General features: G+C 36.1%; 2 protein-coding genes across 5 annotated transcripts in view; one reads left to right on the top strand and one right to left on the bottom strand.

Annotated features, from left to right (window-relative positions):
- The window catches only part of LOC126854929 (uncharacterized), a 242,071-nt gene that overhangs the window by 93,617 nt on the left and 135,820 nt on the right, over positions 1–12,634 (bottom strand). The window lies entirely within an intron of this gene.
- Positions 1–12,634, top strand: part of LOC126854902 (rho GTPase-activating protein 20-like) — a 166,440-nt gene that overhangs the window by 141,393 nt on the left and 12,413 nt on the right. Inside the window, exon 1 of one of the 4 annotated variants that reach the window (XM_050602069.1) lies at positions 2,854–3,406. The exons of the other annotated variants lie outside the window; for them this stretch is intronic. Coding sequence (XP_050458026.1) covers positions 3,350–3,406 — 57 coding nt within the window. The 5' untranslated portion in view covers positions 2,854–3,349. Of the gene's footprint in view, positions 1–2,853; positions 3,407–12,634 lie in introns of those variants that run through there. 4 annotated transcript variants of the gene reach the window in all.

Here is a 12,634-nt window from a genome sequence, read left to right as displayed (position 1 = left end):
AAAAAAAAAGCTAGATACAATCTTAAAACTGCACGCGATCGTTCTTGCCTATAAATCAGAAAATATGTGTGATGCGACGAGAATGTCGCTGGCCGCGTCTCGCTCTCGAGAGCGAGCGTTGCGAGACGCGAGAAAGAGACAAATTGTATTTGTCTAATTATAAGTACGCTTTCTTACATAAAATGAATCTACCGATTTTTCCTTTAGAACCAGTATTGATTAATGAGAGCGCGACGGTCGCGCGCACAGTTACATCGCCAATAGGCAATTGACTTTAAATCGGTTCGCGCATAAATTAATTATAAGTGTTAGACGAGGAGAGAATGTTCGTGCAAAATAACTGTTAGAATATTTACTCAAATGAAAATATTCTTATTACAGAGACCAGGTTTCTATAACATAATAATATTATAAAAATATATTAATTCTCTCATCGCTCGCGGATTGCGAGACAATTGTTGTATGCGTTTTATATCATAAATTTTAAAAGTTATCATAAATTCTTAAAATATTAAGCATAAGACGATTCTAGGAATAAATCGGAGATCGGGAGATTCGTTGATGCAATAATTTCTTCGTTGCTGCACTCGCTGCGAGTGTGACGCATCTTCCAGCGTGCCCTTATGGAAGAAATCAATTTACATGTTTTGGACGCGTAGAGATCTCGTTGTTAAATTAAGAATGGCAGTGATTAACGAGGGCGTATCTCGCGGTGACCACACGATCGATTAAGAGGACCACTCGATTCGCATTGAAATTGATTCGGGCGTCAAGGGATGCGAGTATATGCGCCTGTTGAATCGCGCGAGTCCTCCTATAATTGCGCGGATGCAATCGCGGAATCTCTGTATACGGCGGCGCGTAGAAAAGGACGAATAAGTTCTGCAAGTGATACGAGACCGACCCATAAATCAATATGCGCACGATCGTAGAAATACGCGCGCGGCTTTTTTGGAATAAACGAACGCGAATGCGAGCGCGATGATTAATGGCTTAGCGACTATTCGTTCATAAATTTCAAGACGAGGGGTAAATGAATGAATCATCGGTGGATGCGGACGATTTGATTCCGATTGAGCGAGAAGAAGCGACGAGAGGGAGAAGGAGAGAAAGCCTGGCTCTTCCACACTCGTACATGACAATGAACTTGACTTCACATTTATGACGGCTGCGAAGCAAGGCTCTTCTTATTTTATTTTATTTATCTCTCGACGCGTCTTATATCTCATTTAAAATGTCCAAACAATTCGTTTAAATCATTTAAGTTTTTTACATTTACGTATTATATGTTATTTATATTATTATTTAAAATAGAGGAATTATTAAATTATATAAATCTTGCTTCTTTATGTCAGTAAAAGTGAGTCAGAAATAAATCAGTGAATTTCTTCATTTATATACTTCAGTAATTATGCAAAGAGTGATATCGCTCGAAGAAATGACAAAGGTTATCGTTCGTTGCGTTGGGTTACACTTTTATTCTCGGAAGAGTTGTTTATAACGTGCTATTTATATAACTCTTTACTACTTTTCATAGAAAAGTTTCTGCTTATAGAAGTATGTCAATGAATATCAGACATATTTGCATACATGTGAGACTTAATTTTTAAAATTTATTTTTAAAATTATACATGTGCGATAAAAAATAATTTCAAAATTTTGCGCGAGCTTAATAGAAATAATTATAATATATGCGCGAATTATTCGAAATTTATTATTAATATGTATATTAATTTTTCCATCACATATAACATAATACGTCATGTAGTTGTAATATTTTTAAGAGTCGGTTTATCAGATATTTATGTGCTGATATTATATCCTTATATGAATTAACATCGATTATATAACTTCCCGAACAGCTTAAACCTGCATGCCACAGGATTATCTCACACATCTTGGCACGACATGACTGAAATATCGTGAGTTTTTACGACGAATGCGGTGCATAAAAAATTTTCGACTCACAGTTTCGTTTCCAATCGCCTCGGAATGTCGTTCACCTCGACACGATTCCATAGTCTTATAGCCGAAGTTCATATGTGTCACTTGTTAGAAGTTGATTAACGGAGAATCGTCACTGTGCATTTACCGGCACACTGTTCGATTATCTATCTAGCTTACAGAGATAAGTTAATAATGCTAATAGAGGAGAACTGTGCTATTTTTATTCGCGTGTCCATGAAGCCATTCAATGCATACTAATTTTTCTTAAGCTTTTGCTTATGAAACATATTAGTATATAGAACTTACATCATTTCATATTTTTTATACATTCACATTTGATTTTTTCTTTATTCCAGATAACTATTCATTATATTATTATATTTTCATAGCGTTTTTTATAGCGTTTTTTTTTATCTTTAATTGCATCGGTATTTTCTATAGATTATTATTACATATTTGCTAATTAATTTGATGAATTTTTAATATTCAGCGCAACATTTTTGTTCCAAACAGATGATACGGAATTCCATGATATTTCTTAAAAAGTATCGTGTTAGAATATGCATCCTTCATAAAAGCTTGAGAGACGCACGCGTAGTGGGCATAAGGATCCACTTGCCAAGTGACAAGTCTGGAAAGTCGTTTCTTTGGTGCGTTTCATCGCGCTTTTTTAAGATACTCTCGGCTTGCACGATACAAAGAACCCTGGTCTCGCAGCAGTTCTCGCGCTGTGAAATCGCACGTGACTAGGAAAAAAGAAGGGTGTCCCAGTGATGAGACGGCTAATTAAGTCTAGTGGCCTGTGAGCTCGCACGCACTCACGCACACTCAGCACTCACATACGACGTGAAAACTCACGCGCACACATTAATACGCACCTACACGATGCATGCTCGTCTATACTTGGCCTCTTGGCCGCGCCGAGCCGTACAGTCTCTCAAAGGTCCTCGAGTGCATCGTACCACACGCCCGTCGTCTCTTCCCTGTCTCTCTGGCATTCTCTCCCTCTTTCCTCCCCTCTTTCACTTTCTTTCTCTTCGTTCATCTCGCGCTGTCCGCGTCTCACGCTTCGTATATTTATCTTCGTCTTCGATACAGACGCGGATCGCCGAGCAGAACAGTGAACTCTTTGATCGGATCGGCCGCGATGTAACGCGCGACGCGCATCGCATCGCCTCGCGAAAGGCACGGAAGTTAACAGTTCGCTCTCTGGACGCCAAGTATCACCGCGTCCGGTGATACTCTCGATGCTATAGTAACGATTTATTCGCAAGACTTGGAGAGAGAGAGAGAGAGAGAGAGAGAGAGAGAGAGAAAGAGGGAAGACCTCGAGGGTTATCATCCTGTTGAATGTAACGCGCGATGCGTATGCTCATCCGGGCGCGGCAGTGATCAGTGAGAGATGTGGTTCAAGTATTACAAGGGATATTACGACGTGCGCAAGCTGGAGCTGGAACTGGTGAGTGTTCCATGCACTTCCACCGCATCGACTTCGAGGAAAGCCATGCTTTATCGATGTCGATTAATCCTAGCCAACCAATCCGTCATTATTTTACGATCATTGATTATTTTTTTTTAAGCCAATTTTATGATCTAGAGAGAATCGATCAACTCTTTGATATATGAGATAATGGGCTTTTTTACGTGTATAATAAAATTTGAACAATTATTATATTTTTTTTTTAATTGACCAAAACTATATGAATTTTTTGTTTCATATATACGTATAATTAAATTTTAAAGATTTTTACGATTCTCGATGAGATACTCGATGTGTTTAGTTTGAAACTTTTTATGATTAGACGGCATTGTAGTGTCTAGACAGTTATTAGTTAGGATTTTAAACACGTCTGTCACTGATGGATTCAGGATAACACTGTCGGCTGTAAGGTCTAATAAACTAAATGGGAATTCCTGTGCTTAAAGATAATCCGCCCTTACATTTAAATGCATTTTTATTTTATCATTTCTATGAGACTAGAAATATTCCGCAAGCTAGAAAGAAAATCAAGCTCGACATTGCAATAATGAATCGTGTCCGGTGCAAAATAATTTGTTTCATGGCCATATATAATATGATTGGATTTTTATCTTGGACTTGTTCGTTATCGTTATCGTATCATTACGTCTTGTTTATCGAACTTTTTTAAATTCTTGGCTTCACGAACTCATCGTTACATTCATTCTGCGAACTCCTATCTTCGTGGACTCATTTTCATTCGTCTCGGTCAGATATAACAGTGTGTTTCTCTCATTTTGAGTTTCTTTCAGTCTATTATATATTTTCAATTTCTCGTTTTCTCTTTTCTTTTTCGCACCAGTTATATTAATGCAACTCTTCCTTCGTATTCTTCTATTTCTTCGTCGGCGGCGTCGCGCGTTTCGTTTGCCGCGTTTCTATTTTAGCGTGACTTCGTGCACGATGTCTTCGTTGTGGCGCATCTCAAATAGCCTATGTCAAATTAAAAAAAAAAGAACTTTATCCGGAGTAGCTAAGAGAATTGTAAGTAAAGATGAGCAAAAAAATTCTAATCGAGAACGCTACAAATTGAGCTTTCCGCGAATATATATGCAATTTTATATACACGTGATTAATCTTGCGATTGATCTACCTCCATATATTAAGGATTAGAAAATAATTTATATCCATTATACTATATAAGGATTGCACTTAGTCGTGAAGATAAGGGAGCAATTTTTTTGAAATTGTAGATAATAAATTAGTATTTAAGTTAAATATGACATATTAAATTTAACATGACGTATTTGACTTAAATACTTAAATATTTCAAATAAAAAAAATAATAATCAGTTTAGTCAAACTAACAACTTTTTTTCTCAGTGTAGAAATTATAAATTGCTCGCCCAATGAATGCTCTCCGACACTCGTAATTTTCCTTGGTCGCCATCTCCCTTCTTGTTTGTATGTTACTGTTCTTTATGGCATTTATTTGCAAAACACAGTCAATAGCATTTGCGCGTGTACTAATCACTAGAATACGACGATCGCGCGACACTTTATATAGCATTCCTGACGTTAATCGCGCACTTTATTTACATGGCAATGGGAGAACGCGAAAAGCATCATTATATCCGAAGTTACTATCCGCTCGACACTGCAAAATCAATGCTATCTCTATTATTAACGAATAATCAACGTATTTTATTATACAATAATCTTGTTTTCAATCGCCACGCAATTAACTCTCATGATTGCCGGCTTATAAATGTATCAAGACATCGATCAAAGCAAATATTTTGAATGATTTTGTTGAAAAGGAATCGAAACGACAGAAGAAAGAAATTGTAACTTATTATTTTATTACGTGCAATAATTTTTACTTATATTTTTGGCCGATTTAAATATATTTTATCTATTTTCGAATTAATTCATGCTAATTCGTGTAAAGTTATCCTAAGATTTTTTTTCTTTCGTGTCCTTCGATAGTTTTTCGAGATTACAGTATCTTTCTTTTTGACATTTCGTTTTTCGTATGATATTTATATTACCGAGAAAAACGAAGAATCCTTTTTACTAGAAGAGTTATTAGATATACTTGAGTCAAGTGTAGCTCGTGCGCGAACTCACCCGACGTGGAAATTTTCTTCGGAATGCGCAGTAAATTTAGCCGGTAGTCTTCGCATGACGTTTACGATGCGGAAGTTGGGGTCAAGCACTTAAAAGAACGGCAGCGGCACGAGTGAAAAGCGAAATGCATTTGTATACTATCCCAACAAATGAGTCGTATCGGTTACGTCTTACGATACGTTCTGTACGTTTTGTAACCCGTTCTGTACAGTATTTCTATAATTCGCATTTGGTAAGGTATCGGTAAACGGTGCATAGGTGATATGGAAATAATTCAATGCCAATTGACAGAAAAGGATCATGTTACGTTGATTTTGTCGTATCTCTCCAATTTATGTTAGTTTTTTTTTTTTTTTATTACAACAAATATACACACATAAATATATATGTGTATGCATTTTAATAAAACACTTGTCATTTTTAAGAAAATGATACGAAAAGAATATGAAAGATATCGTATCCTTATTTTTATTTCTATTATTGTTACAGTATAATTTATTAAAGTAAATCTTATAAATGTTTGATATATATTGGAAATTTTGTACTATTGCGATTTAATTATTCTGAACTTTATTAAACAATTAAATAACTCGAGCAGAAAGTTGTAAAAAGTGAAAAATATTCTTTAACAGCATTTTTAATCTTTCTATAATTCCATCCGAATTCCCGGATCTAAATGCATCTTATCTTGAGACGTTTATTTATACCGGACACATTTAAGGAGCGCTTGTTACGTTTATAGAATCGCCCTGTGTGCACTCTCGTATGTCGGTGCGTAAATATAAAGTGGGCGATTTGGCGCCTGGTCAAAAGACAGTCTGCGAATGTCCGACAATATTCTTGATTCCACGAAGGGACGAGATAGAGGGATCCCGCTACGAGAGGGAAGGAGAGCAAAACTCATGTATATCATAACGTGTAAAGTTATTTCGAAAACTGTGTAGTGCATTAACCAGTAATGCTACTCTCCTCCGCATATCGTTTATCGACAATCTCGGTCGATGGACCTTTCGGAATTCTAGTTAGTCATTTTGGACCAGAATAAAAAAATTTCCAATCGTCCCTTCTACGGTACAAAATTTCTACAGTATATATAAATTTTGATAAAAAAATTTTATTTAATTTTTTTATAATTAAAGATTTGTAAAAATAAATTAAATGCTTAATATTCAGCATTCATTAAAAATATATTTCTCAACCCGATTTTTGACATATCTTTACGCTCTACACTCTATGACGTTTGTACTCGCCAGAACTCACTGATGATTTTTTTTTTTTTGTATACTGGATCCATGAAAAAGTTCTTATAGAGAAAAATTTAACAATTGATTAGAAAATAAACAATAGCAAATGTAGAGAAGATTCTCTAAGAGAATGGTGATACGGAAATATAAGCCCATAATTTTTTTCTCATTTGTTTTTTGCTTGATAGTAAAATAAAACATCGTAATATACGTCAACCGGCATTCCTAAACGATGACTAAGGGCCATCCCGCTTAGCCAGACGTCGTCGGCAAGGTCGTTGTCACGACCCTTAGTAAGCTTTACGCAGGACCCTTCTTAAGGACGTGAAAAGCACGCTCGTTAAAGGCGCCAGTCGCTTTCAGCAGCGATTGTATCACGCGTTTATGAGCGCGAACATATAAACCCGGCAGCATCATCGTGCGCATAAAACGCGCTTTAACGCGATAATCCAAGATAGAAGGTTCACTCGAGTATTATTCGTCAATATGAGCATGCCAGAAGAAAAATGCTGCGTTAAGTATACCGGCACGTTTGCGAGCGGAATTGTTAGGGAAATATATAATATAATAATTGGCAATTCAGGCCCAAATATAAAAATGAAGCTCGTCATCAGACATGTAACGAGGCATGACGAAAATCAATAAACTTTCAATAAAAATATCATTGAATAAATTAGAGGAAAAATACGCGCTAATAAATGACAAAATAATAAAGGAATATGAAAAAGAATGCGTTTGAAGAGGCTTATGATTTAGATGAATTTATTTAACAAAAAAGCCAACTCTGCTTTAATCGCAAGGTATCGATATCCGCAACTTTACGTATTAAATTTTATGTGTTTAAGGAAGAACTTTACAGAATAATTCTGTTTCTGGGGAAGCTATCGCATAAGCGGAACGGGAAGAAAATTCTTGCGCGAATGAATGAATGAATGAAATAAGTATGGATATGTCGATGGTTCTTTTCTCTGCATATCCTGAAAATTGTTTCCGCCTGCGACAACGAGAATGATGAATGATTTTGCGCCTAAAGGGAGCAGCACATCACATTTCTTCGAGAGGCGATTCGAGAGGCGACACGCTATCGCTCCTTCGTAATTTCGCCGAGATTCGCTTGTGAGATTCGATACGCACGCGATTAAGCCCATCGCGTATCACGCGACTCCTCTGACGGCGGCCGCGATTCTATTTGCCTACGTTAATTTCCGCATAAAACCGCAATCGAAGAAGTCACGTTTCGTTTATATCAAGAACCGCACCTGTTCGTGACGAATGAGGAATCATTCCCGGAGACGCGAATAGGACAAAGAAGAGAAAGGAAGAAGATCTCGAGAGGGAAGAAGAGAAAAAGCAATAAGAGTAGAAAGAGAGAAAGAGAAAGAGAAAAGTGCTTGTGGAGAATGCCAGGACTAAGAAGGAAGAAAAGGGTAAGAGCTGTCTTTGGTTCCTTCGTACGCATTTCCTGGTAAGGCTCTTGGCGATCTTCAAAGTCCTCGCTGAGAAATCAGGAGAGCTCTGTTGCTGGAGGAACAGAAAAGATGTGGGAAAGACGATGAGAGTAAATTTCTTCGGTTTCCTTGGTTGCATATTATATGCAAGTGCGACTTGTAAGTGGCTAATTTTACAAAGTGCAAACCGATACCAAAAGAGAATAAGTAACGAGACGTGAAACTGGCATATGCTTTTTGAGAAGTCGAGTCAAAAAAAGAAAATTACAATTTATTAAATTTGCAATTTAAAAAATTTGCAAAATAATCTTTATGCTAAGCTAAAAATTTTACATTATAAAAAAAAAAAAAAAATGAAGATTTGGTTGCGGTGGAATTTGTATTTTTATATCAATCGTCAGTTACGTACAAAGCCGGCTAAATACAAAGAGAATACGCACGAAGGATATTTAATTACATATATGCGGTATAAACATAGAATCAAAGTGGCGCAGCCGGCGATATTTTGGCCGAAATATGATCACCGCGATATAATGCAATACTGAGTGCGTTCGCACAAGGGATTTGCATAAAGTGCTTTCGGCCCGAACCAACACCAAGCGAGCGAGTGTGAAAATACGGTCCTTTAAATGTTTATGGTCCAGTTGGAGCATCCCCGGCCTCGGCCGAAAGCATCTTTGATACTCAACCAGTTTTTGGCCACTTGGTCTTGCACGCGCAAACAATTCCGAGCAAAATAACGACGAATTAAATCGTATATTGAGCCGTAATTGCACGTCCTTGTGGGTGTACCGATGGATCAAATTATCTTTCAATTTCTTCTTTGTATATTTCTGTACCTTTAGCCATTTAAAATCGATTTGATTTCAACTTGCAGAAAAATAAAATCGAAGATTCTTAGATTTATTAATATCGAAAATATAAAAATGTTAAACGTCTCGGAAATTGAAATTTTTGAGTGAAACATTTAAAAATATATCTTTGGATTGAAGATTTATAAATTTAAAGATTTTGCAATTTTGTTTTATTTTTTGAGCGTAGAAAAGTTTAATTAAAACATACTTTAATTATCATATATTATGCATATAAGAATCGCGTTTGATCCGCTTCGTGTCGTTTCAAACGCGACTTCTTTTCGCGATCGAAAGAAACGCGTGTACGCACCTTTTGGCGCATCCTCACCTCCGATGAGATAGGTAATGTTTCATTCTCGCTGATGGTGCGGCGGTTAACTACCATGTTTCAAGGACACCCACTCTCCTCTTCTCCTCGTGTTTGTTCCCTCGGCGAATCCGCGCCGAATAACTTCGAATTTCGTTTCGAATCGTGCGCCTCTTTTTTTCTCCGTTTCGAATCTTTCTCGTTGCTGGATTGTGTTAATTGCGAGATTCTCTGATCCTCGGAAGATAGACTTTGGCGATGTCATAAAAAACGAAGTCAAAACATTTGTATGTCTGGGCGATTAAAAATATTGTTTATATATGATATCCCGGTTTCGTCTTTCGCAAGGATGTCTTTTGAAAATGATAATCGTTACGAGAAGACAATTGTCAAAACGAAGAAAGAGATTTAAAATGGAATATTTAACAAAATTCTGACATTCTCTAAACCTAGTTATTTCACTGTCCTTTTTTTAAAAATATAAGATACAAATTTATGAAAAACTCTTTGAATTTTTTCGGAAGTATCTATTTTATTGCATGTTTATTTCGAAAAGAAATTTGATGATAAATGACGCAAATATTCAATGTTGGACATTTTTAAACCGTGTAGCAAACATTCTTTGTTTTATGTTTGACAAAAATCATAATTCAGAGGTAGCAAGACGCACCAAGGGGAACTGTCATACGATCAAAATCCGTGGGTGGCATATTTGGCTTCTCATCGGGGAAGCTTGTACCTTCCCGGACAATGACGTCAGGTCTCTCATTATGCATTCGACAATATCGTTTTGTCGTCGGAGAAGTTTGTCGCCTCCGCTCCGCGTGTATCCGCCCAATAACACATACGATGACGAGATACTGTGGATATTTAATATCATTCTAAATCAATTTTGAACAAGAGGATCGATGGGAATGATTTATCTCGGTGTGCGCGAAACATTTAAAGATGTCCCAAAACATAAATGATTTTGATATTTTTGAAATATTTGGTAGAAAAAAGAATATACACTACAATATTCGCAAAATTTTAATATATTGCTAGTTTTTATATTTATATTAAATACCGCACATGATATCTAAAATATAAATAAAAGAATGTGTAGAGAGATATATGTAGGCTGTTATGTGAATGTGTGTATAGATATATAGATAAAAATTTAATTTTACACATGTATTTGTAAGGATGAATTCAACTTCTTAAGTACTTTTTCAACTGACACTTCTAAATTCTTGGAATGGTTTTGAAATCACGCCAAGTTGCCAACGCGGCATCCTCGCGGCGTGCATCTTCTTCGATTACCTTGGAAATGTGATTAGCCTATCAGCCACGATCTCAGGAATTCTCGTTCTCTCGTATATGCGCGATTGCCGTATATGTGCGCCATTGTAGTGGAAAAACGAGTCGCACGGCACTCCCATTCACCAAATTCCTTCCTTTCATCGGCGCTGATTCCCCCCTGGCTCTCGGCTTCTCCGTGCTTTCCTTTCCTTCTCTCGTCTTGTTAACCCACCCGGTTGCGACAAAGCTGGTCTTTGGCAACATTATATCAATAAAAAAGATTATGTTCATATAGAAGAAATTTTTTTCATTTTGACATTGTATATAAAATATTTGCATAATATAAGTCAACATTTCAATGGTTTGCTCGTTAAAAAAGAGACTTAAATATATAATCATTTATTTTGTCATCATCTATTTCCTTTCGAGAGAATATTTAAACGTTACTGTCTAAACTGTCTAATATTTTTTTAAGGATGTTCTTTAATGTAACGAGGAAAACTTGCAAATCGCTAAAGTTAAATTCTCCTTTTACAATCTCGTAAAATGCTAACGGTAAATTGTTGAATATATTCTTTTATTTAGATTTCACTTCTTTGTACGCATCGTATACATAATCGAGCAGCTGTAATCACTACTCAGACTGCAGGCTGTCGAAACCTCAATGCATTCCGAAACTGTTGAAAGAAACAAATGGCTTAGCTGTCTTTTGCGGTCGACTGGTCTTACGCACATCTCCGATATTTAGCAGCGTTTCTTAGCAATTCTTAACAGAGGTATACGATCAAGAAATTCCGCTCACCTAGATGACGGAATTCCGATTATGGAGACGAATCTCTTTGCGGATATCTGTCTACAACACTGCTTCGCTTCGAGAAAAAGATTTCGCACACATTAATATGTGCCAGCTTTTTCTTTGCAGTTTAGATCAAACTTTGAAAAAGATTAAGAATCTATGTGAGATTGTTTAATAATTTTGTGATATTTATATTCATATAAAAAAAAATCTTTTATATGAAATTTTATTTAGATTATTGAGAAGACTTTTTGATATATTTCTTTAAACACGCGAATGCGAAACTATTTGTATTCGTCGTATAAGCTAACAGATATGCGAGTCTCGTCATCGGAATATATTATGAACTAAAGAGATCGTGTAAAGTCTCCTTTTCGTTCTACTTCACTGAACAGACGTTTGTGCACGCGACAAGCCTGGAATCTAAGCCAGGGCTCGGCACTAAAGTCGGCACTTCGAATATTTCCATTGTATCACGATGCACACATCCTTCGAAAGATTTCTCAAATATTACATATCGGCTGGTGATTAGTTTTTCGTAAATAAATTGATTTTTGAAATAAAAACATGTAACATAATTGCAGACGCGATTATTTTAAAAAGTTTTCTAACAACAAATACTTTGCGTGGGAAATTAACGGAAAAACGCGTTTCATTATCTTTTTATTATAATAGTCAAGAATTGTTTAAGTTTCGATATTAATAATCTTTGTTTAATTTTTCTAATTAATCCTATTATGAATTTTTTATCAGAAAAGAATCCACATTTACTTTTATCTTTCTAAAAAAAATTGTCCATAAAAATTTTAGCAAGAGGATATTTAGGGGTCTCCATATATAGCAAGATTGTCTTTCAAGAACAAGATGAATTATTTGCATTTCGAATCGATAATAATCACGATAGCGTTATATTACCTAGTATAACGACTGTCTCAGGTGACGCGAAAATTGCAAACGCATGCTTATTATCTTTACGTTACTTTCTTCTAGCCTTCCGCCTTTCGGCAACGAGCACGAGAAGTTATTTCAACTCTCAATGATCGCACAAAAGAAGCCGATTTATCACTGTCATGTTTGTCTTGCCGATAATGTCATCGCAGCTGTCGTCATGAATTTGCACCAACGGCGCGAAAAAGGAAAGTTTGCTAATCTAAATAGAAAGAGAAAT

The sequence above is a fragment of the Cataglyphis hispanica genome, chromosome 15 (assembly GCF_021464435.1).
Source record: "Cataglyphis hispanica isolate Lineage 1 chromosome 15, ULB_Chis1_1.0, whole genome shotgun sequence".
NCBI lineage: Eukaryota > Metazoa > Arthropoda > Insecta > Hymenoptera > Formicidae > Cataglyphis > Cataglyphis hispanica.
This window is presented reverse-complemented; position numbering and strand designations above follow the sequence as displayed.